Here is a 27,290-nt window from a genome sequence, read left to right as displayed (position 1 = left end):
GAAAATAATTTCTGTCTTTCCTCCTACGCACCCAACATACACAGCTAAGTCTGTGCTCACTCAGCACACACATATTTACTTTTACAGTGCTGAGCCAGACAGCGAAAATGTTTCCCTTACCTGGTTGCAAACATTGCTCTCAAGGATGAGAAGGTTGCTGCATCTTCCTTCAAAGCCTTTAATTCATTCCGTAGTTTGGTCATGGTTTCAGTCACCATTGCTTTTTCATTTTCATATTTATTCTTCAAATTGGCTAGTGCCACTTCAGCTGTCTGAAAACACAGAATCACAGAATATTTTTGGTTGGATGGGACCTTTGAGATCATCGAGTCCAACAAGGATATATGCTTATGAGACAGATATCTGATAACAGCTAAGATGCCACATTTTAATTTACTTCTGATTTTCTTCTTAATTCACAAGGTAAAAGAAGTTAGACCTGAGCTACATTGCACTGCACTCTTTAATGTCTTCTTTTAGGTTTCCTTCCAGGAAAAGGAGAAAGGAGTTGAAAGGACAAAGCCAATTTCAACGCACTGGCAACAACTCGACACCTTAAATGTCTCTGCAAAACTGTGCAGCTGTACACGAAGGACTCAGGTGAGTAAGTTACTACAGCTTAAGGAGCTGCTACCACATCATTTGAGCTGCAGTAGACAACCAAGTGTGTCTCCTGACCACGTGCACACACAGCTACCTGAGGTGGGAACTAATGTGTTTGGCCTCATGCTTCTTGCCAGCTGAGGCTTTCCTCAGGCGAGGTGACTGCCAGGACTTGACAGCTCGCTTTTATGTCTGAGCACTGGCAGTATCTACTGTTGGGCAAACCAGCATTATTTTGGCAGTTTTAACCACTACAAAAAAAGAACAAAAAAAAAGGTGTAAATTACAATTTTCACTTAACAGTAAAGCAAGGCTTTGTAGTCATCCTATTCCTTCATTTTTTTCTGCTTCCTTGTTTCTTTTTTTAATTTCATCCATTAAATTTCTTTGATTTACTGCCCTACTGCTTTTAATAGTTACATTTGTCTTATTTTTGCAGGAGTTGAGCCTTCTGCTTTACCTATGAAGTTTAGTATCCTTTTGAAGTTATTCAAAATATATAGTTTTATAAAGGCTTTATACCTATTACTGCTCTGAGACATTTAAAATTGCCATTGAATGAGATGAAGAAAAAAAAATGTTTCCTTTTACATTTACTCAGAGGGGGTTATGGTTATTTTTTCATTTCATTTAGTGGATAATAAATTGCAGCATTTCCTATAGGCAATCAATTTCCCCTGTTGATCTTGTGGGTTCTTAAGCCATCACAAAGGGAGAGAAGTATAGAAGGACATTAGTTTAAAGCAACCAGCAAGGGAACATGACAAAAGATGCTAATGGCCAAACAGTTGGAAAGCTATTTTAAACTCAGTTTTCTGAAATGCAATACAATTCCCACTAACAATGCCTCTTAACAAGAGGACATATTATCATCTCCTACTAAAAACCAATTCTATTCATTTGTGTCTGGGGAAATAGTACAGTTAGAAATGGCAGCGTTAAAACAATATTTTTTTTTCCAATTGTACACTCACCAATAATGTTTTCTCTACTCTCACAATAGTCACCTGTCAGTTTAAATAGATAGGCTTTTCCATGCCAAATTTGAAATCATCAGCAATACACATTAAAAAAATCAACTAGTTAGGCATATATTCAAATAAATGCAGCTTTTCTCAACTTGCTGACATATGCTTTGGCATAATGTAGGATGTAGACAGCATCCTACACTTGGCAGGATAAAGCACAAATCGTAATCTTTCTATCTGTTTTCAGCCATGAGCAAAAATGTACACTCCTAAATTAACATGGAGAAGAAGGATTAACTATGTTTAATAAACTACTTTTTGAAGGGAAATAAAGGAAATAGTGCATCAGAGGACAAATTCCTATTTAACAGATATGATTAAATCATATTTATTTAAGAATTATCAGGTCACTAATGAGGCAGAAGTGATTTATGAGAGCAGAGGTAGATTCTATAGCTCAAATTGAGTTCTGCTTTGCCCCTAAGGCAGGAATTCACGTCTTTGCTTTGTGAGAGAAATACAGCCTCATGTCCCTTAATCTATCATACCTGATCTCGAATACAGAATTCATGTAAAGATTTTCCTTTGTTTAGGAATTAAAATTATTTAAATATATGTGCCACCTAATGCTAGACTTAGAAAAAAAAAAAACGTTACTTTTTTTCAGCAGTGAGATTACATATTCCATGTAAACCAAATAATCTACACATCACTGAAACCATGCACAATGATCAGACAGGTCATTGTGATCCGTATGTTTTAGTCTGGATGTCAGGATAAGTTAAATGGACAGGTAACACTACTGGATGAAAAATAACTTAGAAATATAATTTAGATGGTGCATAAAGGTAACAGAGGAAGTACTGTGTCAAATCCTCAAACTTTTTTTTTCTTCCAATTAGAGTTTTCCATAAAACAACATATAGAAAAGGAAGCATAAACTGTAAAAATGGTTGGAAATGCCTGGTGGCTCTCCATGCACCAGATAAGCTTTTGAACACACCCCTTTGCAGGCTGTCGAAGGTCTCCCTTCTGAAAGTCTTATAAATGAAGAATGAATGGGCATGAGTGCTCCACTAGGGAAGCAAAAAAAACTAACAAGAAAGCGGTTTTAAGTGGCAAGAGAAAGAAGGGGGAAGCAAGAAAGGGTAGCTTCTGTTGGAAAGCTGCAGCCAGGGCCAGCAGAGCATCACTTTAGCGCGAGGCTCAAGAGATCCTTGTAAGAGGTGGTGGGCACCTGACTGTGCGGATGCTTGAGTTACCCACAGCTCATCAGTTTGGGACCTGGATGCTGACTGAAGCCGACTGCTGTCAGACTCCTCGGCTCTGAGGATGACATTTCACAATGCAGCCAAGTCGATCTATATTGGCTAGGTGCCACCAAAAGAATAATTACCCTGCCTTTCACCATCCCTACCCTTTGCAGATCGGGTGGGTTTTTTCTGTGCTTCCTGTGAGCCAGTTTGGGGAGGCTAGAGAGGCAGAAAACTGACCTGAAGCACCCTGAAGCCAAATATGCAATGGGGAGAGGGGCCGAGGGGAGAAGGGGAACTTGGACTCCATCTTTCAGAGGTACCTATGTGCCTGGTCACCTCGGCTGTACTGCTGGACTGTGCCAAGAGTAACAGGGACAAAATGAGCTGAAGCCATAGCTTCATGTTATTCTTCCTCCAGCAGCAGCTCTAGTCTAAATTATTTCTATTCATTCCCCCTCTCAGCCAATCTCCAAAATTGTGCCCATTGAGCCACATATGTGTGGTTGTGTCCAAACCCAGTTCTGTGGGATAATCCACACTTTAAAGATGTGGGGTGAATGGTGTGTTCAGAGATTGCACTGAAAGGAAGGATGGGGCAACATCTCCAAGTAGTGGGTGCCAGAAGGAAGCAGCCAGCCAGGACCCAGCTTTGTTTTTACCAGCTCTTTCTGAAGCATTTGATTTTAAGCTGTGGTTCACTACAAAACTGTGTCAGAGAAATTGTGCAAATTCACTCCACATAAAAAATGCAACCTCTGAGCAATACATATGGAAATGGGAAAAGATGAACAAGAAAAAGATGAAAACGCAGAAAAATGTGAGAATACTCTTCAGTGAAGTAAGTAATGCAATAAGACAGGAGAGGGGCTAATGACACTCCTTGCAGGAGACCAGTTTTGCCTGGGCAAACGAACTACCCAGCCAGTCAGCAAGCCACCTGTAGACACAGGACCAATGGCTCACAGCACGTAGCATTTGCTATGCAGAAGAAGTCACCTGGAGCTGACAGCAAGGCCGGGAGGGAGCAGAGAGCTCCAACACCCGGACTCCTGTGGAGAGCGAAACTATAGAGGAAGGTAGAGCTGGGGCATGCAGAGCTCAGCATCCCCCTCCCCAAAATCCAGCCTGAGGTGGGCACACACCCAAGCCCCAGGACCCAAGGCGCTACCAGAACTAACGATGACCTTTTCATCCTCCTCCTTATCCTCACTGAAGAGATGTTTGCCCAAACCCAGCTGCCTAAAGGTTGCCACTTTAATCCTGAAATCTGTGAACAAACCTCATTTTCTCCACACAGATTTCACATGCTAAGAATACTTTGCATCTCATTTACCTTACGTTAAGGGCCTGAGAAGCAAACCAAGCTAAAACATTGTTGCTGAAAGAATATTATGTCCTACAGTGGTAAGTACTTCTTTTTTTCCACACAAGAAAGCAGAACTGCTTTCACGCAAAAAAGCCCATTGTTTTAGTGCAGAAATCATACATGCTGCTAGACTTTCCACCCAGCATTCTCTCTATATAACCATCAGGGCTTTTGTTTCTAGATTAGGTACCGTATATCTGGAGTTATCCAGCTATTTTTATTGAAGGACTTTTATGGCTATCTCAGTTATGGGAGCTGGAGACACCATAGTTACTGCCAATACAGCTGTGAAGATCTTGCTGACTCAACTCCTTCCCATCGCACAATTTACCTAACGAGAACAACCGATCATTTTTCAATCAGAACTTCAGAATATTAAATTCCCCTCATCGACAGCTTTGCTTTCTGAATGTCATTAGAAATCAAAATCAAAACTATTATTGAACTGGTCCTAAAAGTTATTATATCATTAATTTTATATTACTATACAAATTTATGCTACTTGATAATGCTAATGCTACTTGGGCTTGCTCCACAAAACTGGTGCTGACAGTAATTATGGCTATGAATATATGTATACATCAATCAAGACAAGGTAAGCAAGGAAGCTAGCAAGATACATGTGCCTTGCTATCTTGAGCAATTGATTCAATAATCTTATTTTTCTGGGCTTAGGTTTGAAGCTTCTTAGAGCAAATCTTGCCCTCTTTTTTTTTGTATTACAGAGTTTTGTGTAGTCTGTTTGAGACCTAGCCTAATGCTTATTTGAAAATATTACTAAAGAAAATACAGCTAGATTAAAAAGAAGTATCATCAGATATTGCCAAATGCATTAAACTAAGCAACATCTTGTCAGGTTCACACAGAAATGTATTGTATGTTGTTAACGATTTAAAACTGCACTGCTGGAGTGCCAGGCCCTCTGTGGCAGGAGGAGACTGTTGAAACAGAGACTCCTTTGGGGCTGTCCTGCAGTTGGGTACGTCACTGTGAAAAGGAGTGAACACAATTCAAGTCTGGAGGTGGAAACTCTGCTCTTTTTCTCTTCTGATGAGCCATTTGCCCCGTGTACCTGGATAACAGGATGTCAGTGCACTGTGGCCAAGTGTATTGCCAGGAAAACTCTACAATTTTGGTTTTAATCTGATGTTGCAATGCTTCTGGTGGTCACTAGAGAGCACCCGTGCTTCCCTGGTTAACGGTGTGACTTCACTACAGAAATACAGCCCGAAATACCAGACCCAGGTATTTCTGCTGCTGGTCTTACCCCTGGATCTGAATGATGAGATTCTCTAGGAAGGCCAGGTCTTGTCATTTTCACAGTGCATTTCGAATCATAGAATGGTTTGGGATGGAAGGAACCTTTAAAGGTCATTTAGTCCAACCCCCGTGCAATGAGCAGGGACATCTTCACCTAGATCAGGTTGCTCAGAGCCTCATCCAACCTGACCTTGAATGTTTCCAGGGATGAGGCATCTACCACCTCTCTGGGCAATCTGTTCCAGTGTTTCACCACCCTCATTGTAAAAAATTTCTTCCTGATATCTAGTCTGAATCTACCCTCTTTTGATTTAAAACCTTTACCCCTTGTCCCGTGGCAACAGGCCCTGCTAAACACTTTGTCCCCATTTGGTTATGCTTACCTTGCTTTCCCATATATCTCCAATCAAAAACCTTCACCTAAAGTGTCTCTTTTTGGAGCGCTAACAAATACAGGGGGTTTGTAATAGCATTGCTACAAAGCAGGACAAGCTGTGATGTGGCCCTTTCTATCCTTTTATATTATTGTGTCTTTAAAGTTTGAGGTTGTTGATATTAGGCTTGCATGAACAGGATAGCAAGATTCTGGTTGTACAGTTACCAATAGCTATGCTGCTATCCAATAAATAGAAGTTTAATTAATACCACCTCCTTACTCAGCAAATCTATCTTACCCATTTCAGTGAGCATGCTGTAGGGTGATGTTTTATTTCTGACAGCAATAAAAGAGCAAGTCTGAGCTAGATTCTCTGGTAGTATAAAAAAATAAATGATAGCTCTATGCTAATGGAAAAAATCTTCAATTTGGAATCTAAACACATATACCTCAATTACATCTTAATTACATTTTAATTACATGGAAAATCCACATATAATTGCTCAGAGCTATTATTGCTTAGCTAGAGATGGTATTTAATTACTTGAATTAATATTTAACGTGTTGTATTAGAGTGGGAGAAATACTATAAAAGACTCAATATATATTGAAATATTGCTGCAATTTAAAAGTCCCCAGTACTCTAGAAATGCAGTTACAGATCCAACAATCAATTAAACTTGAAACTGTAACTTCAGACTACTTGACCATTGGGAATTTTAACACTGAAAACCCATCACTGTCATCAGCTAATAGTATCCCAAGCTGTTAACCAGGATTCATGCCCCCATGTGGTGATCGCTGCACTGTTTTTAGAGGAGAAAAGACCCAGGCAACCTGGAATGATGACTCTGCCACTGCAGTGTCTTGCATTCAGACTTAATTCTGGACATAAAGAGATGCATCGAAGGAAATAAAATTATTTGCATGCTTAAATTTAAGACCTGAAATCTTAGATAGAATAGATACAAAGGGTTTGGGAGGATATACTATGCCAAAAAAAATTGAAAAACACACCTTTACATGGTCCTCTTTTGGCATTTGATATAAAATGCAGCAATTCTCAGTTTATTTGCATTGGTGAAACATAAAAAATAAAGTGGCTTGATGAGTTAAGCTGTGAAAATTTTCAAAATAATAATTTGAAATTTTTTATTCTCTTAAAATGTAACTTTATAATGCATCCTTCTCAAAATAAAAAAATGCAGTTACTGCTTCAAGTCATCTTTAACATCTAGTGTTGTTGGACAACATCTTGCCCTTTTTCTTAAAAAAAAAAAAAAAGAAAACCATAATTGTAATTCTTACAAGATTAAAAACGTGACAATGGCAGGTGAAATCATTTCTGACTAAAAAGAAAAATCATTAAAAGATTTCCAACCACCTGTAATGAAAATAACTCACCATTTCATTTGATGTCTTATCAAAGAAATGCCCAGCTTCTGTACAGTCCAAAGCAGCTGGTGACGCTTTTACACCTGCCATTCTCTTCCTGAGGCACGCTTTGGCTTTTGTGGCATTTATTTTTAATCCCCTTAAATTGGCATTGGGGGGCATTCAAGTTTTACAGCCTATGGAGAGTTACCAAGAGCCAAGAAGCACGCAATGGGTTGCTTGGACCATCTGGTCCACTAAATCCCACTAGAGGAGCCACGTGCAGCTGCTGAGGTGCTGGCCCAGGTGGTCTCCCCTATGCTTGCCTTCCTCATCGCTCCAGCGGTACCTGCCCTGGTGGGGGGCCAGCATGCCCCAAGACCCTCTCCATGCACACTACAGTTTGTTTTCCAGTGTTGGAAACATTTTCATTTCACAAGAGTAATAGGAACAAGCCTGTGCATCAGGCTGAGTGGTAGGTGATGACTCCCTGCTCCTCTGCTTTTCTCTCCCTCCCCAGGAAAGGCTCCTCTGCCTGTGCCCTTGGTGAATGGTGGGTGCTGAGAAAAGCAGAGCTAAAGAGCACAACGAGAATGCAGGGAGGGAGGGAGGGAAGAAAGGTCTGCCCTCGCCGTGATTGAGTGAGAGGCTGAATAACCTGTGAGTAAAATCTGTCCTCCGAAACACTCCTGGGAAAGCTTGTAAGTGACCTGTATAAATAACTGACATTCCCGACTGACTGCTTTATTAGCATCTTACCTGCTTGTTGGCTTTCAGCACTGCTCTCAGGGTTGCGATCTGCTCCCGCTTCGTACTCAGGAGGGATTTCAGTTTCAGTATCTCTTCCATCAAGGCCTCCTTGTCTTTATCTATCATGGGCGCCAGCTCCCGAGCTGCAGCACGCTGGCGTGACAGCTGCAGCGACCGATCGACAGCCTTCTGCAAATGCTTGATTTGGTCCCTTATTATGGCATTGAGGTTGTAGATGTTCATCGGCTCTTTGCGGATGTCACTGGTATCGGAGACAGGGGAGGAAGGAGGGGCTGTGATGACAGGAGAAATGGAAGGTGTTTTCGTTGGGCTCTGTTCCTTGCCAGGCTCTGTGGCCTCTTTTGTCACCTGCTCGGTCGGGGTCCTAGCTTCTACAGGTGATGCCACCCCCCTTCTGGCGAGCCGTGGAGAAAGGAGACCTCGAGGGTCATCTGGTCCTTTCAGGCTCCCACTGCGGGTGACTCTGCTTTGCCTGTAATAGTCCAACATAACCCTGTTTGGTGTCTCATTGTTGCACAGGCAGACGTGATGGTAGAGCTGAGCCAGCTCCTCGCTGAATGTCACCAGCTCATCCTGGGCGGTGTTGAGGGTATTATGGTTTTCATTTGCGATGCTTGTCATCCTTTGCAATTCCTTTTCCATGTGGACCATTTTTTCCTGGCTTTCCTTGGTTGACTTCTCCAGGTTTGTCACCTGTTCATCGTATGTCTGGATTCTGCTCTCATACTTGGCCTTCTCTTCAGTGTAGTTTTCCACGTATTTATTATATTTCTCCTTTAAGGCTTTGATTTCTGCTTTAAGGTCTATCACCTCAGTAACAGCTACTTTGTATTTACATTCTAGGATCTCCAAGCCATTGATGTCCACTTCATAGTCGTGTGCTTCCTCGCCAGGGTCTCGGCCCTTCTCACAGTCAAGCTCAGCTTTCAGCTCCTTGTTGTTCTGCAGCCCCCTCATGGCATTGACGTGCTCCGTGAGCCTGTGGACTCGCTCGTGTTGCTCGGTCAGGGCTCCCTTGGTGTGCTCCAGCTGCGTCTGAGACTCCTGTAGGTTGGCCAGGAGAATGGCCTTCTCTCTCTCCACCTGCAACAGAGTCAGATTAAGAAAACCAGGATCTTGACCTACCCATGCTGAACACCAAACTCTGCAATCACGTTCATCTCTTCCACTCCCTCAACTCTGCATACACAACTTGAACGCTTCAAAGAGATTTTAGCCGTATATCCCTAAACCATAAAATTAAGTCAGAGAAAGGTACATATAGCTTGTACAAGGCTATGTAGTCCCAACTTCTGATACAGTTTGCAATATCACTATGACTTTACAAGTTGCCCACGGCAGAATTACTTAATGCCCAAGCACTAAATGCCTAATCAGCTGGAGTGATGCTAATGAATTTATTATGAAATATGTTCCACAAATTTAAATAGGCATGAATTGCATCACTGCCAACTATCAGTCAAGTACAAGCCTTTCCACTGGTACATACACATTTCTCGATGGAGTTTGAATTTACATTCCCCATGAATAGCTCTACCAATCCTTCACAATATTTATTTATATCTTTAGACTGTTGCAAACTTTCATTAAGGCTTGATTACTGAATGCAAATACAGTAAACAAATGGCTGTCTACATTTCCACAGATTAGATTAAATAACCCGCTGCGTGGAATGTAACACAGACTAGGAGACTGAGCACATGCAACTCCTAGGACTCCCCATCCCCAGCACTTAACTATAAGCAAAATCCATCCTTTTAAGTACAAAGCAGAAGAAGCAGGATTTGTGGTATAACTAACAAACTACTGGTTCTGACCTAGTAAATTCCTTTCTGAATATCCACAGAGAAATGTGGATGTTGAACAGCAGAAAAGGTCATGGAGGAGGACTCTAGAAGTTTTAATGTGCAGCATCTTAAAGCAAGTGAACAAGAAAAAATGTGAAGTTTGATCTGCTCAGGTATTTGCTATTCATGACAACACCCCTGAAAGACTCCCATTTCAAGTTTTAAATGTAATGCTCCAACTTTTTTTCTATGCCTTTCTCCTGTTCTGAGTTGTGAACTGGGAAGCAGAAGTCATGACAAGAAGATGGGATCCTTCTTGCTTTCACAGCTTTTTCCAACAGGATCCTGAGCCTACCAGGTTTTCTGCTCTTTCTCTCCCACTGACACAGTATTCCAGCCCTGTATTTACACGTGCAGAGAAAATGGCATGCTCCATGTTCCCTTTATGAGTGCCTGAATCACTAATTCTGAGAATTCAAAGCTGTCAGTTCTGAAAAACCCTTTAAAAAGTATTTCCTTCCCTATCAGCATTCCCCCAGGCAGTATTTGGAAGAGAGTCAAATTAGCCACCATGAATCTTACTGAAGGAAAAGAAAAGCCTTTTAAAGACTGAGAGGGTATTAATGCCATCTCGCAAAATGTTCCAAGCAGTGCTTCAGACTCCTTCAGGCTTTTCAGCAGTGGCTGCTACTCAGAAGTATTAAGGCACTAAAGCATATGATGGTCCCCTGGTTTTGCAGACAGGCTTTCAAAACATGACCTCTATGAGAACCTCCGATCAATTGCAGGCAGAAATTGTAAGAATAAAAATAGAAGCCATGTTAAAAACACCTTAAAAAATCAACCTAGTTTTCTCGTGTACAGGTGACTGATGGCTTAAGAATTAAAAAAACAGGGCCAAACCTCATCATTATTTTATGATCCAAGAAGAGCCTGTCTCCGTAGACACACAGATGTCCACTTTAGGCACAGCATAGTCTGTGCTGTAATGCAGAAGAGGACAGCCACGTACTACGAGTATATTGGCACCTTCCTCCATTTGATGTTGTTTCCCCGTTGCTTCCTCAGTCTGCCTGCTGCCCCCATTCCTGCTCGCCCCTCCCTGTGTCAGCCCACTCTTGTTGAGGAAACCCAAAATAGAGCAACCTTCCTCCTTGTCAAGAGCATCTTCTTAAAAGGTGGCTGCTCTTCGTAGATTTTTTGGTCTGACCTGCCCTGGAGATCTTCAGAGAGCTGCCTAGCAAAGCCTCCTCACTAGCTCTTTTTTTCCATTGAGCAATCTGCCCCACATCTGCTCTCCCCAGAAACTTTCAGCCGAACTCTGGTTCTTACCACCTAGCATAGCAGGCTTAGGTGTTAATTGCATTACCCTCATCAGATAATGATGACATTTATTCCTTCAGGCTGGTAAGGTGAGCTACACGTGTGCAGGAAAATCGAGTTTTGGTTAATTTAAAGGACCATCTCACCTTAAGGCGGAGAGTCATATGGATAATAAAGATCTGTACATTATACACCAAAGGCAGTTGTCTTTTTAAGGTGTATGGGTCCACTGTGTGTATGCTCCCACAGAAGTAGGCAATTAACTGTAGATTGCACTAGTATAAAAATAAATACAGAGCCTACAGCCAGAGAGCCTTTCCTTTGAGAAAACAACTTGGTGTTAAAGCAGTATGGTGTTTCAGTGTGTGTTTAAATTAATCAGACAGAATTGATCCTGGCAGATTACTGATCTCAGCTGTCATACTCTATCATGAAGAAAAACTGTAACAAAGCTAATTGGGACTTTTATGATCATTTATCTCCTGAACTTAAATGTGTTCTGGAACGAAATACTTCTTTCAAATAGAAAGGATTCTTTCCAGAGAAAACATGCAACTTTTAAAACCCACATGTCAACTTGGACAGTAGGCAAAATTAAATACATAGATCTAGTAAATATTACTCATTCTGGTCCAGTAATTATGAACTAAGCTAATCCACTTCCATTTAAAGTTATAAATACGTGCTTCGACTTCCATGGAAAAAGAACCCCAAAGCTCCAACTCAGCCCTGAGCTCACCTTCTGAATACTAATGGCTCTCCTCAATTAAATTTCTTGTTCTAGACAATACTGTACTCTTATTTCCACCCACAGAAAACTTTTGGGAATTGCAGTTATTTTTCAGTTCAGTTGTTGGGGTGTGTGTGTTTAACACTGAAATTAGTGGCTGCAGAAAGGATCTTTATCATCTTCAACTGAAAATAAAAGCAATTCAAAAGTAGCTGTACCTATTTTGCGATGCATCCTTCCCTTCAAAGATTTCAGTTTTAGGAAATTTCCTTCCCAATTTGCTCTATAGTTTACAATTATGGAAACCAATTTTAGCATTGTTATTTATCTTTTTTTTTAAAAAAAAACAAACACCAGAATATCAGTGAAAAATTCCTGGTGGAGACTGGAACAAATGAACAGGAAAACTCAGCTTAAGAACCCTGAACCTCAGCTGTATCATATCTTTGTCAGAGTACCAGACAGCTGGAGAAGAGTGTCAGAAATAGGGCTGCATGACTTTTTTTTCTTCTTTTTTTTTTTTTAAGAGACCTTATTCTAAGTTTTCCAAATATTATGTTGGCCTCATGAATAGGGAGAGCATTACTGTGGAAGAGAGGAGTCCTAGGCTTTAAAGATGAGATAGAGAATTCTTGCCACTGGACAACAAACATGAGAGAAGAGCAGAAAGACTTGAGCTTTTCCAAGAAAATCTCAGAATATGGGAATTTTCAGCAAGACATACGTTACTTAGCAGGTTTTAAAGGGAACATGGAAAAGGAACAGTTACAACCAAATCTCTCCTATGGACCAGCACAGATCATGGAGCAGCAGCACCCTAAAGCTGCAGAAGGAATTATATCTGTCCTACTGTTTTAGTTAAGGCTTCTTTTTGAGACTGAAGTGTGAAAAAATTTGCCTCACACATATGAAATGGCAAAGCTGAAGTTTGCTTCTCTCAAAAAAAGGAGCCTGCTGTCCTGTAGACACGAAAATAGCTCCCAGGAGAGAGTTATTTCCTTCAGCAACTCTGTCATAGAGTCTGCCTCTTCAGAGAAAACAAGAGGAACACGTACCAAATATTGAGATATGGCTGAATGAACACCACGGAGCAAAGACACTGTGGAGCAGAAGAAAAATCCAATTTTGCTGAAGAATTACCTTTTGTCAGCTTAAACCTGATTAAATCTCCCAACTACTCTGAGGAAAAATTTGGAGGAGTTTTTCCCGTTTAATTTGTGTGACCCAACGTGAGCAACTCCACAGAGAAGATGATTACTTTAAAAAAAAGTACACATCAGAATTTTGCAGTAACTCTTTTCAGTATCTAAAGAAATCAGGTTTCCAGCTGAGTCTAGTTTTTCTTTTTAAACCTTAAAACTTTAAACATGATTAGAACACTGAGCCATGGTGGCAGCTACTGGAGTGAAGGTGCTGGGGCCTGGCAAAGCCGTTCTGACTGAAAAATGGTTATATTTATTTTCTAGGGTCTTATAGGACCCTAGGCAGTTTGTGGCCATTGACCATCAGAAGGCTGACTCTTTGCTTAAGAAGTGTAAAATAAATAAGGAATGTTAAAGTCAGAGACCATAAAAACATTTGCAGTGTCTTTCAAGTAGAATTTTGCTGATTTATCAAGCTCGATATTTAATTTGATAAAATCAAGACAAAACAATCTTGTTTGTTTCTTTTCCAAAAAGCTTTCACTCCAAATTTATATTGCATAAACTTCATTGTAAATTGTGGTTGAAAATGCATACTCTCTATTTTAAAATGTGAACATTTCAAAGAATTTCTTCTGAAGTTGGGTTTTTTAAATAGAAATTGTATTTCTAAATGAAATTAAAAGCTGCATATAATATATATGTGCACATATTACATAAATGTATACGCACATATACATGCATATATTTATATATGCATGTATACACAAACTACACACACTGTTTACATTTTAATACTGGAAAAGTTTCTAATAGAATTTTTCACAGAAACAAAATTCCAAATTTCCAGCTTTCCCACTTAAATTATGTATGTCTTGCATCAAAGTTATTTGTGCAAAGCACTAGATGTCATCAGTGTTTGCCATGTCACAGCTCAGATCAAAACTTCCCACGGTGAGTTTGGCAATGAAGTAAATAAAACAATTAACTCCTCAGTAAATATAGGACAGACCACATAGGGATTTATTGTTCTCTATCAAGCACTGAAAATTGGGTTTGCTCTACTTCCAAATCGCCTTTTACTTTTTAAGCTGTAAAGGATTTATATTTACCCTTTTTAGAAGAGGCACTTTTTGGAAGCCCGCAGCTAGAAAATGCTGGATGTTTCCCTGATGGTGCCAAAACCTTGGAAAGAGCTTGAAAAAACTCTTATGACAGAGAAGATGCTCAACAGCTTGGGCAGCGGGACCCTTTCTCTGTGTGGCACTGTACCCCTTTCTAAGATGATGTCAGCATCGTGGCTGGCAGCTTGAGTTTTCATTTGGATTGCATCCCAGGCTCCTATTCTGGTTATGCCTGGGCTGGGATTGGATGAATAGAGAACAAACGCTCCCTGTATGGTCCCCAAGGCACCCCCTGCAGCCTGCACATCCGCAGAGACTGCCAGGGTGGACAAGGGCACTCTGTGACATCTCACACGCCACATGCTCTCTGAATGCACAGTTAGTAAGAGGAGTGCTCCTCTCCTTTTATTTTCTCTTGACAGTATGCCAAATCTTGTTCTAACTGAATTTAATGGCAAAACCTCCCTCTAAGTTGCAAAAGAGCATAATCAAGTGTGTCTGTATTTTAGTGGGATGTTTTCCAGATAGCTTTGGTCATGCTGAAGAGGACTTTATTTGACTTGCAATCTCAGGGAGACTTCCCATCATCAAATCAGGAAAAACAAATGTAGTCATCTCCAACCACAGCAACTAGGTACCTTCCTCCTCTTCCCGCTAAACATCATCTCAGTTCGCACTGACTTTTCACAGACAGATAATCTGTTTTCTAGGGGCATTTCTACCAAATTCTGGATATAAAGAAAACACAAGTCTGAAAACAGGATGTATGTCATCAAGAACATCATTGGGGAAAATCATTGCAAAAGCTAGCACTAAGATCCGCAGGACATGTTGGGAGATTAAATTCAGCTCTTACCTGCATGAGTTGCTGCTTCAGTTTCTGTATTTCTGATATGTTGAGCTCACTGAAGAGGTCAGAGACGGGGTGCAGAGATTCTCCTTTTCTACCCGTGGGAGTTCGGTAGTCACCGTTGAGTTTCACGAGAGGCCCGTGGATATGTCCATTCATTTTGTCGTCATTGTTGGGCTCGCCCCCGTCCTCTGCAAACTTCAAACCATCTACTGATATATTAATATGGTTATTATACACACTATCATTGAGGTTGATATACTGGGAGAGTTCCTTCCTCAGATTGTTCTTTTGCTCTCTTTCATTTTTTAAAGTTTCCAGAGCTTCCTCCAGCTGATGCTCAGCAATCTCCTTCAGCCGGATGGCATCTTCTAGCTGACTATTAAGCAACACTGTCTCCTCCTCAAATCGTTTAATCTCATGCTTTAAGCCTTCATATTCAACCTGAATTAGACAAGACAAAGAACATTCATAATACTAAAACTTGAGTCATGAAAACCTGCCATTTATCAGCCTTATTGAAATAGGTGTTAGAGAAAATGTAGTTTGAAATACCAGACATCGTCTGCAGCTGCAAAGAACTGGCTGCACAGAAAACGCAAGTGGAGCTTGCTCTGCTAAATATTCCACTGCTCACTTTTCAGCTTGTGAGAATCAAGAAATGTAACACCTTTTTCTGAGTAACTTATGACAATAAACAACACATTTCATAGAAAAAAGACTGCTTAGTAGCAGATATCCTGGTAACCATAGATTTACTATAAATGGCCATAAACAATTTTATATCTTATATCATGGTATGTATAGATCTCAGGTAACTAGAAAAGGAAAATCCATGGTATTTTGAAATCTACATTTAGAAACTTGATATGAATGGAGAACTCTCTCTGAATGGAGAGAGAGGTCCATCTGAAAAATTACTAAATCCCATCAAGTAGCTATGTTTATAACTTAAGGACATGGAAAAAGAAACCTTTCAAAATTTTAAATCCATATGAAAACCAGAGCTCTATATTATCTATATGGTTACCATCTCATGAATTTTTGCTTACAAAAGCTACAAAAAATCCTAACCCAGATAACAATAGTTTAGCACTAAGACTTGTAACACACGGTTTTGTAAATTTATAAAGTATTAAAGTATAAAATGCTCTTGAAGTTTCATCTTGTAGATCAAAGCTATTTTAGGAATCACAAGTGCATGGATATGTGATGCAAAAAGACTGATTTTTAAAGCCATTCAAAATGTGGCAATGCTTTTTCTCTCCACAGACTGCTGGCATTCGCTTTCATTAAGAATGAAATGTTATGACAAATATAAACATTTGCAAATGGAACTTCTTCTGGGGGAAACTAGGACAGTCCATAAAGGGGTCTTTAATTTTCTGATAGTGTGAAAATGCCTCCTATGAGGCTGGTGAGGGAAAAATCCATGCCTCAAAGGGGGAATTTGCTGTCTTGGTAAATAACTCTGACACAAAGATGATCTACTATAAATTCAGTTTCCAGAGTGTGAAAATCTGGGTATCTTCATATATAAGGTAATGATATGCCCATTTCTATTACCTGCGCATTCCCTGCGGCACAGCTCTGTTGTTTTAAATGTTTCAATTGCATTTGTGTTGGAGCGGTAAAATAGCAGTAAAAGAAAGCTGAAATAGTACTGCCTATTCCTGCAGGAATAAGGTAGCTTTGTTACCAGGCTGCCATTAGAGACTGTGACAGTCCTGGCTGTGTGATAAAAGCCCTGACTGAACTAGGCAGTAGGTTAGGATATAAACCAGGGGCTGCAACTCAGCGCTGTTATCATCTGCTACCAGTTAAGGAAATGGTGTTACGGAGTGCCATGTTATGCTGGTCTGGACAGTGTCTAAAAGGCAGAAAGTATTACATCATCCAACTTGGATACTTAAAAATTGATCATGGCAAGTTAACTCTTCTGATGTGAGAACAACCCTCTTTTGTTCAATGTAAAGGACAACTGTGTTCTTGACTGCTTCCTCAGCAGTATATATATCCAGCAGCAAAGGAAACTGTGCTTTTGTAAGGGGGAGAGAACATACCCCACAGCTGCTTACATCTGGATGCAATGGGGCTGCTGTTTATGGTGGTTCCTCGGGGTGCATTCTGCACTGCAGTGAGAATTACAGTGTGTTAATTTTCCATTGGCTGCAAATTACTGTAATGAGGAAAACAAAAGACAAACTAGGAACATCTGATGTCCCTTCGCCTATTTTTGAAGCTTGCTAAACTTGTGGGCCAGCATGGCTGAGAAGAGAGCAACACTAGTACAGGAAAACCAGGGGAGCAGGAAAAAAACCCAGGAGAACAGGGAGAAGATTATTTTCTCTGCTTCAGAAGAGGAAAGGATATGCAGGAAAGCAACCGAGAAGAAAAGGAGGGTTGAGCTCTGCCGCTGGGCACCGAGTTCAGTGTGCAGGAAGGGAGGAGAGGAAAAGCAGAAAGTGAAAAGATGGCATTCTATCTATTTTCATAATTCCTCCACTATTACAAAGTACTGCAACAAAATATCCCACCGTGATTTTCCTAAAACTGAGGTAAGGGCATCCCCATACATCAAGAATGGCCAATAACACTGTTTCAGGCTAAGTTTTTAGCAAAAACATAACTGAAAAAAACATAGAAAGAAACATCTATCGAAGTGCTCTGGTGGATCACATTATGGGAAATTGGAGAAAATGGTGTCATTTTTCAGCATAGCGCCTTGAATCTTTCGATGCTTACTTGATTCTGTTTCAGTGTAGACACCAGTTTCTGTAAAGTGATGTTTTCTTCTTCAAGCTCGGTGTAGTCCTGTAGGAGTCTTGCCTCTCGAAACTTGTACTCTCGAATTTCATCTTTCATTCGTATCCTCTGTAGTTCCACCATTTCATTATTCTGATGAGAGAAAATGCAAGTACATTACCATTCATGCACAGCCACTTTAATGACGAACATCGCCTTTAGAAAAGGCCAAACAAAAAATTAATCCTCAAATTGAAATGATTTAACAGTGCAAATCAAAACAGCATCACCTTTTAATCCGAGGCCAAGCAGTAATTTCAGGTGTGTGCTCACAATGCAGAAATGAGAACATCTAATAAGGAAGGTTGATTAAAACAGTTTCAAGATTAGATGCTTATTGAAATGGAAAACCTGGCAAGGCTTTATAATTTCATTGGTTTTATTGCTCTACGATACAGTTGGATTTAAATAAAATTACCACCTGTTTTCCACCAAAGGATGCCTTCTACATTCATACAGAAAAGCAACGAGTAACGGCATCTGTTCTGTAAAGACATCTGTTACTGAGCAAGGTGCACTCATGTGTTTGTATCTGCAGCCATTAGAGAGGCACAAAGTAGGGGGGGGGGGGGGGGGGGCCTGCCAGGCTGTTAAGCGCTCGTCAAAACCTGACAAACGCATTGCTGTGCTGAGCAGGATGACACCCTGACAGCACACAAGGTCACCACTTCATTTTTTCCATTAGCATACGCAGTTCCAAGACAGCCTTACGAGAGGCTGTCCCACAAGGGATCGGTTTCACCAAAAATTGCTTCCATTGGATTCTACCTCTGACTGAGCCTGACATCAAGGATCAGGTTATTTTGGAAGGACTCTGATGGCATGACCCTGATGTAAAACACACTATAGGAAGATGGCATTAACACACAGTTGGAAGAGAACAGTGACCGACACGGTTGGTAGGAGCAACCTTCCCCTCTGCTTTGAAGAGAAGTCTGCATTTTCCCTGATTAATAGGAATACACATAATTAATTGTTCACATCTTCTCCTTGCCTGCAGGAGGAACCTGAGCATTGCCTCAGTAGCTGGTGGAGGGAAGCACTACTCCGACCTTAATGATGGGGCAGAGCCCCTTCACTGCTGGGGTGTCAGAAAGAGCACACCTGAGAAGCAGTAATGGGTTTCTATAAAAGATTTCAGTGTGGCAGGAGGGCAGTCACTGGCCTGACAGCTACCCAGAAGGGTCAAATCTTTAAAAAATCGTTACAGCAGAAATTATAGTCAGCTCGCTGACTATAGACCAATCTGTACAACTCACTCTTTAGTACATAAAAGATAAAACCACACGTTCTGAACTGAGGATAAACGGAACTTTGCATAGCACCTAGGTTAAATAAACAATTATAAACCCCTGGAAAATAACATTGCAAAACATGAAAAAAAAAAAAGGTAATATTGATGCAAGAGTTACAAAAGCACTTTATAAAATGAAGACTTTTTTTTAAAGAAAAATAAAAACCATCACCTTCCCTCTCCTGGCAGCTACTTAAGAAGAAATAAGATCCTACGTGACTTCTTAACTGAAGGCACGCCTTTGGTTTAAAAGATCTCCAGTGGCAGAAGGGGCACAGAGCACTAGATAAAAGTAACTCTCTGCAAATATTCCTGCATCCATCACTGCCTAATAAACCTCTGAGTGAACTGTAAGAATGGCACCGCAGATGATTTCATGAGCTGAAGCCATTCTATACCTCATGGCTGCCTTTATACGTTTTGTTTCTGTCAGCTGTGGCGGTTATTGACGCTTGCTAGGTGTGGGTATAGGTCCAAGTCTGAGGCAGTACGTGAACAACACCAAACGCACGACTCCGCTGTGTCAAGTATAATTAAGCTACTCTACAATTCCCCCGGTGTTTGGAGGAAGATCAGCCCAGGGAATGAATAGGAACTGGCTGACATCCATCCAAAGCACACAGTCACATTGCTGGTTGAAAGGAAGGCCTCTCTGAAGAGGGAGGACAAAAAAAGGTGGCCAGAGATGGAGGACCTGAGCAAAAAATTTTTGCTGAATCCTGATATATTGTTTCCCTGAAAGACTACAAGGCATGCTACTTTGAAAAAGCCTCTGACAGTAACTCGGTAAGGTCAGAGTATTCCTTTGTCTTTCCTATTATTGCAAAAAGCAAAAGAAAAAGCGAGCTATCGTCTTGCTGGAGCACACCATCATCTCTTTAAGAAGACAGAAACCACATCCCTTTGCCACTTGTAACTACTCCTTAACCTACACAATCTCAGAGATATAGATAGAAGCATTTATAGCACTTCTCCTCTTCCTCTTACATGCACAGAAACTATCTCTGCAGACCAGCTTTGACTCCTCGTCACTCATGGCATTTAGTCAAGGAAGAAAGAGTAGGGAAAGGGAAGACTCGCCAGCCGGAGCATCCCCCGCGCCGTGCTTGCCGCAGCGCTGCCTGCCGTGCTTCCCCCGACCAGTGCCAAGACCTCCGCTAGAAGCAATCCCACTGCTCTGCCACGAGGCAAAACAATATCAGCACATTAGAGAATACGGTATCGCTTTTTCAAAGTAAGGTAAAATGCGCGGTTTTGGCATTGCAAACACCCTGGCATTATTCTCCATGCTCCCAGATCCCTCCTCCTGTTTTGCAAACATCCAGCTGCAAAGCGCTCTAGTGCTGTCACTGCTTCCTACGAAAGGTGATGCTGCCACGTGACAGGGCAAAAGCCTGGCATTACTGAGGTTTACGAGTGAGTAGCCACAGGACACGCTGGAGGGTTGTTCTGTTTTCCTTCATATCAGATCTCTATGCATTTTGTGAAAGTGAACCAGTCTTCATCCCACTAAAAAAAAAATCATGCTGAAGTTTTTTTTTTTTTTTATTACTGTCAGTAAGCGGGATATATTTGTTTCCATCAAATGCTCTGATTAAATACAGTATCTTCTCACAACTCTCTATTGTTATTTGGAACTACTTTAAATATTTATTTCTTAAGCAAACCATGTGCATTTCTAGAGGATAGATCTTGTACGGATACAGTGGCACTTAAGATGCAAACTTTTTATTTGGCCATTGCATCAGTCCTTTTCTGAGGTGACTTGGACTTGCATGAAAACAGTATGAAAGGATTTAAAACACAAGGCAAAAAAAAGTCTGTCAGCAGGGCAGTTATCTGTATGAGCCACTAGAGGACAATGTAACCCAAATTATTAGTCAAATAATTTGTAATTAAACTTTATTGGTAATCAAGCACTGAACATTAAGCTCGCAGGATAGAGCAACTGAGCCAGATGCTTTTACTAGGGCACTGCCTCAGGACTTTTTACATTTCCAGAGAGGATTCCCCTATGAACTACTGCATCTGTAAAAACCAAATTAATCCAAGAGGTGGAGCTAATGACACACGACGAATGTTTACATGGCTGTAAATTATTTTCAGTCCCAGTCACCAGCTGAACATGGTGCAATGGTTTCAATGGATTGGTGCCAAAGAAGGAAAAGGCCTTTCTGTGAAACTATAGAAAACAACAGAGTCCTTGTCAGAATTGCATCTAATTATATGTGAGCATTAATTGTGGAAAATGTCAGTCACATAGCATGTCTAATGAACCTACACATAACAGAACAGACCACGAGAAATTAAAAACAGAAGGCTTAGTTGAGATAAAGTTTGTTCAGGTCACCTATCCAATTAGATATATTTTCAGACTTGCCATATATGAAAAGTGAAAGACATCTCTAGGTTTTAGAGGGGCAAGGACCATATTTATATGGTACAAATATCACTTCAATCCTGACAGCTCTCTGAGCATCAGTGGAATATAAATATTAAATAATAAACTTTTGTACTTGTACCGGTTTTGGCTGGAATAATTTTCTTCATAGTAGCTAATAAGGGGCTATGTTTTGGATTTGTGCTGGAAACAGTGTTAATAACACAGGGATGTTCTAGTTAACTGCTGAGCAGTGCTTAGACACAGTCATGTTTTCTGCTCCTCACACCACCCCACCAGCGAGTCTACTGGGGGTGCACAAGAAGTTGGGAGGGGACACAGCCAGCACAGCTGACCCCAACTGACCAAAGGAATATTCCAGGCCATATGACACCATGTTCAGTCTATAAACCTGGGGGAAAAAGGAGGAGGGGGTGTGTGTGTGTAATGTTTGGAGTTACTGCTTTCCTGGAGATGGCTGAACACCTTCCCGCTGATGGGAAGCGATGAATGAATTCCTCCTTTTGCTTTGCTTGTATGTGTGGCTTTTGCTTTACTTACTAAACTGTCGTTATCTCAACCCACAAGTTTTCTAGCTTTTACTCTTCTGATTCTCTCCACCATCCCACCGAGGGGGCTGGGGGGCGACTGAGTGGCTGCGTGGTGCTTAGTTGCTGGCTGGGGTTCAAACCACAACAGTACTTCTTACCAAAATTAAATGCACTGTATATGAATATATTATTCATTTTTGATTCAGCTTAGACTTTAAAAATGCTGTATTCCATACGCTACATACAGAGCTCTTTGTATTAATTGCATATGTACACACTTTGTAATACCAAATAATTGCAAGTTAGAAGGTACTTTAAAATGAAAGAATGGAAATGTCTAATTTTGAAAATGATGAGCAAGGACTTTTTTAAAAAATAGATGGTTCCCCCACAGTCTTTTTTTTATCAGAACACCCCCAGTGCTGCCCAAGGAAGCCACTTGTTACAGCCTTGTGTCCTATCAATATATCTGAGGAAAGAAAACTGGTCAAGGGACCATGGCCTGAAGTGGGATATTCTCATCTCCAAGATGAGAAGTGAGCTCTGGTGACTCTTGATTTCTTGAACTGTGGACCCATAGACTGAACTTACTGAAAACTGATGTTGTTTTGAAGCCTTCTTGATAAGTGAATGTAGTTCCATTAACTATTTTGATTCTCCCCTATCTTGGAGCACATAAAGGACTTTTTTTATTTCTGGCTTTTATCTACTGTTTCTTGTCCCACGCAAACTCGGGGAACTAGTGTTTGGGCCTTTTCCCTATATTTATTTCATCCAAGTTTCCATGAAAAGATTTCGTGTCCTTACTACAGTAAAACACATTATTTTTAACACTGTAAAACACCCTTATAAAGAGAAATTAAATATATGCCCCAAACTACTAAATCACTATTTATCTGTTGGAATATGCAAGCTGTAGCATGATGCTGTGCGCAACTTTCTAATTTTCAGAAGTCATGAGTAAGAGAACAATGAAAAATTTATATACTTCCAATTTAATGGCATTATATTATAGCTGATGCAGTATAAAATCCCATTCGATCTGATGACAGTTTTATTGCACTAGCAGTAAATTGAATGTAATAGAAAGTTTATGCTCAGCCTAATATCCATGATCTCATGTGTTTGTTGACAAGTCTCACTGTAAATTTGTATGCCATGTTTACTTACTCTGCAGAGGAAATAAAAGGTGTATTTTTCATGAAGAACAACAGGCATATCATAGAAAATACAATTTAACTGGGGTTCAAATTTATTACAAACGCGCTGACTTCACATGAAGCAGCACTACCAGCACAACTTTGGCCAAAACCAGGTTTGGGATGTCCTTCAGGATCATTCTGTCACAAAATTAACCTAATTTATAAGTGATTTTTTGCTTCTTTTTTAATATGTTGTTTGTATCTACTTGGCAACATGCAAATACAAATAAATTAATGAGAATTTAACAAGGAAAAAATAACCAAACCCTAAAGTATCTTTGTTTCATTACCTTTAGAATAGACAGATATACCCTCAGAACCTTTAAAGCCCAATTATATTTCCTCTTTAGAAGCCTCTAACGTGAATTATGGATACATTTTTTGTTTTCCATAAACAATGGAAAAATCTAAGTCTGCATCATACAGAGAATTCTTCTCACCAGCACAATGTAGCAGGACACTACGACATCAGTGGAAAGCTACCCCTCCTCCTTTCTAGTGATGGCAGAATCCAAAGAGGAAAACAGTACAAGGTGAAAACCCAGAAAGAGACTTGCCATGCCAGGGAGGAGTCAGCCAGGGAGCACCGGCTGGTCTGCAGAGATACCCAGCTTGCCTTGGTTTTTCATTCTGAAGGGATAAGGGAATTTGAGAGAAGGAAGGATAAAAGTGGGAATAGGAAAGTGAGAACCATTTTTTTTTTTACCATCACCTGTTTTATGTCCCGAAAGAAGTTCCTCTGTACTAGCCTTAATATTTCCCTCTCTCATATACAGGAATACTCACCTTGAACTGAAAGAATGACATTTTCCACATGTATTTAAAACCATAATGGGATTTTGTGGATGAACTACTGTGGCTTGGTCTGACCCTTTTGCAGAATTTGCAGACAGATCCTCCCGATTCATAGATGTAGATGCCTAGCTAAGCAGCACCTCTTCCAGACCCATTTTTGCTTTCCTTTCAATGCACAGATATGTCTATATCCCTCCCAAAATAAATTATTTCAAAGATTCTTCTCCCTCATTGTTAAAATTCTGCACCCTACTTTTTAATCTGAATTTATCTGATCTCATCCTTCAAAAAGCTTCATTCAGGTGGCATTATTAGAGTCCATGATATTGTACCTGATCTAACCAGCTGTATCAGCATAATACTTTAAGAGTATGAATACAGCTCATATTGTCCAAAACCAGAAATCACTAACTTTTATATTTATGTATGATTCTGACATTCCTTAGCTCTTGACATATCTTTCATTGTCTCAAAAGCAGAAAAAAACAGATGTGCTATTGTGCACAAGACATTGTTGAAAATATATCTGTAGAATAACATAAGTACCTATAATCTTTCCCTTCCATGGATTTACTTACAGAATGACAACACTATCAAAGACAAGGATTACAAAAGCCATATATTTGTTAGCTATAGCATATTGTATAGAAGCCAGATCAAGATAATGTATGTTTCAAGTTCCTTCACCAGCAATGGCTCTTAAATAAAGCATTGACAATACATCTAATAATTTAATAACCTGTAACCGGAAATACTCAATGCATTCAATTGGAATTGCTAAATCTAAAGTAGCAAGGTGAATTTCTATCAAGGACAATTAAATGGTCCATTTATGTAGTTATCACAGAGCTTGAAACCCATAATACTTAACGTTGTAAATCCTGCTACTTATAAATCCCTATAAAGTATCTATTTTATTGACTTTTATATATAAGTATATATAAAAAGATAGAACTCAGGAATGTTCTGGATGTTTAGGTATGTAACTTTCCTGCTACATATTATGATCACATAATATTATAATGACTTCTTTATAAACTTATATACACTACAAATCTCTAATCATACATGTTTATCTGAAAAATAATGGTTTGATTTGGCTGCATTTATAGCAATTAATACATTCATATTAATGCATTAATTATATCTCAATTATATTAATATATTAATTATAATTAATTATAACTAATATTAGCACCCTGTAACAAACACTGCTGGAATATTCCTAATTAATTTCTTCAAAGGAAGAGAAACTTTACCAACCAAACCATATTAAAGCAGCATGAGAAGAAATTCAGATTCCAGGTTTATAACACAGTTCAGTTACTATGATCCCTCTGCATATCTGCGGAATGATGTCATTCATTAACATGATCATTGCAAACAGCAAAATATCAATTGGCTGGAAAAAGTTTTGCCATAAGAAGGTCATCGTGGAGGTAATTTTGTTTAAATTTAAAACTCTGCTACTCATCTGTCTCCTGCAGCACTAGTGGCATTAAACATTTCCAAGAAGTGGGAGGATTTATTTCTAAATACCACACTGACTGGGTAAATGAAAGATGATGACACATCCGTGCCTTGGAGCAGGCTGATAGCAACATCTTGCAAATGCAGCAGTCTTCACCAAGAATCTTCCCACAGTCCATTCAGGCCTGTACTGGCCTTCTAATTTCTCCAGGTACCAGCCACAGCCTAAAGGCCAGTCCCACTCCCACTTTTAAAATCACAGAATCATTTAGGTTGGAAAAGACCTTTAAGATCATTGAGTCTAAAAGTGTTATGTTATTAACATAACACTGCCAAATCCACCACTAAAGCATGTCCCTAAGCTCCATGTCTACACATCTTTTAAATACCTCCAGGGATGGCGACTCAACCATTTACCCTGGTGTCCTGGTTTGAGATAGAACAGAACCAATTTTTTTTTCAGTAATTTTACTTTTCAGTTAAGTCTCTTCTACATAACTGCACTTTCTGAAATTAATGGCACGTATTTCAGACAGTGTCTGCTTCCAGAGTGATAATGTCTGATGCTTATAGATAATACCCAGGAATGCTATGTAGAGAGGCTCTTGCTTATATTTATTCCTGTAACAGCCAAGGTCAGCTAACTGTGTTGTGTGCCACATTGGAGGGACAGAAGAGCGTAGAGGGGTTAAACCTATGGGGAGGAGCAGACAAGACAGGTGATCCAAAACTGACCAAGGGGTTATTCTCATCATGCTCAGCATTGAAGCTGAGGCTCAAACCAGGACACCTGGGTAGCCTGCTTCAGAGCTTGACAACCCTTTTGGTGAAGAGACTTTTCCTAATATCCAATCTAAACATCCCCTGGTGCAACTTGAGGCCATTTCCTCTCATCCTATCACTCGTTACTTGGGAGGAGAGACCAATCCCCACCTCGCTACAACCTCCTTTTAGGTAGTTGTGGAGAGCGATACAGTCTCCCCTCAGCCTCCTTTTCTCCAGGCTAAACAACCCCAGTTCCCTAAGCTGCTCCTCACAGGACTTGCTCTCTAGACCCTTCACCAGCTCTCCATGCCATGTTGTTGTTGCCATCTCCCCAATCCCATTGCAGCAGGAGCAGGATGGGCTCCCCTGGAACCCTGTGCTCTGGTCAGGGTGAAGAGCACGGGGCAGGAGCGTGTAGTCTGAAGCAGAAAAGGCTCTACCTCTTAATGTCACATTTCAGCTGAATTACTTTGCCACATCCTCATTATTCCCACTGCACTGAATAGTGCCCGAGTAACAAACACTCACGACTGCACTCTCTGAAGTGGGGCTGTTGCCTGCTCTACATCACTGATTATCCCATGGCTGACTGGGTACTATTATAAAGATACCAAACTCAAATTGCTCTTGCCAGATTAGCTCAGAGGGAAAAAAAAAAAAAAGAAAGAAAAAAAGAAGGGGGGGGGCTGGGGCATTTTGGACTGAATGGCAATTTATTATTTTTTTCCCCCAATTACAACCTTTCCTATGAAGGTTGTTGCTTTCTACCCACAATTTAAGAAGCCAACAGCAGCGATTCTACATGACAATGCCTGAAGGCAGGCTTTTTGATGGAGGATCCACACAGGCCTTTTCAAGCTCAACAAGAAACCAAGAGCTGGTTTTAAAGCCTAACTGATCACTTGGGAGAGGCATCTGCCAGTTATACGCATCCCTTTGAGAGGCCATCTGTCAGGTGCAAAGTGCCAAATTTCCTTCTAGAAGGAAGGGGCACTGGCTAACCAACAAAAGGGAAGTTGTGCTAACAGGGTGTGGGTCTGTGATCGGTTTAAGCTCAGCGGTACCACAGCTGCTGCTCCCAGGTCCTGACCCTCCCTT

General features: G+C 40.4%; 1 protein-coding gene across 5 annotated transcripts in view; it reads right to left on the bottom strand.

Moving 5' to 3' along the window:
* Positions 1-27,290, bottom strand: part of BICD1 (BICD cargo adaptor 1) — a 183,227-nt gene that overhangs the window by 32,232 nt on the left and 123,705 nt on the right. For all 5 annotated transcript variants that reach the window (XM_074168086.1, XM_074168087.1, XM_074168089.1 and 2 more), the window contains exons 3-6: positions 17,676-17,828; positions 14,937-15,374; positions 7,963-9,057; positions 121-272 (exon numbers count right to left, since the gene is read on the bottom strand). In XM_074168086.1, coding sequence (XP_074024187.1) covers positions 121-272; positions 7,963-9,057; positions 14,937-15,374; positions 17,676-17,828 — 1,838 coding nt within the window. The remainder of the gene's footprint in view (positions 1-120; positions 273-7,962; positions 9,058-14,936; positions 15,375-17,675; positions 17,829-27,290) is intronic.

This window comes from Numenius arquata, chromosome 2 (assembly GCF_964106895.1).
Source record: "Numenius arquata chromosome 2, bNumArq3.hap1.1, whole genome shotgun sequence".
Lineage (NCBI taxonomy): Eukaryota > Metazoa > Chordata > Aves > Charadriiformes > Scolopacidae > Numenius > Numenius arquata.
Note: the sequence above shows the minus strand (reverse complement) of the source record. Positions and strands in the feature narration are given on the sequence as shown.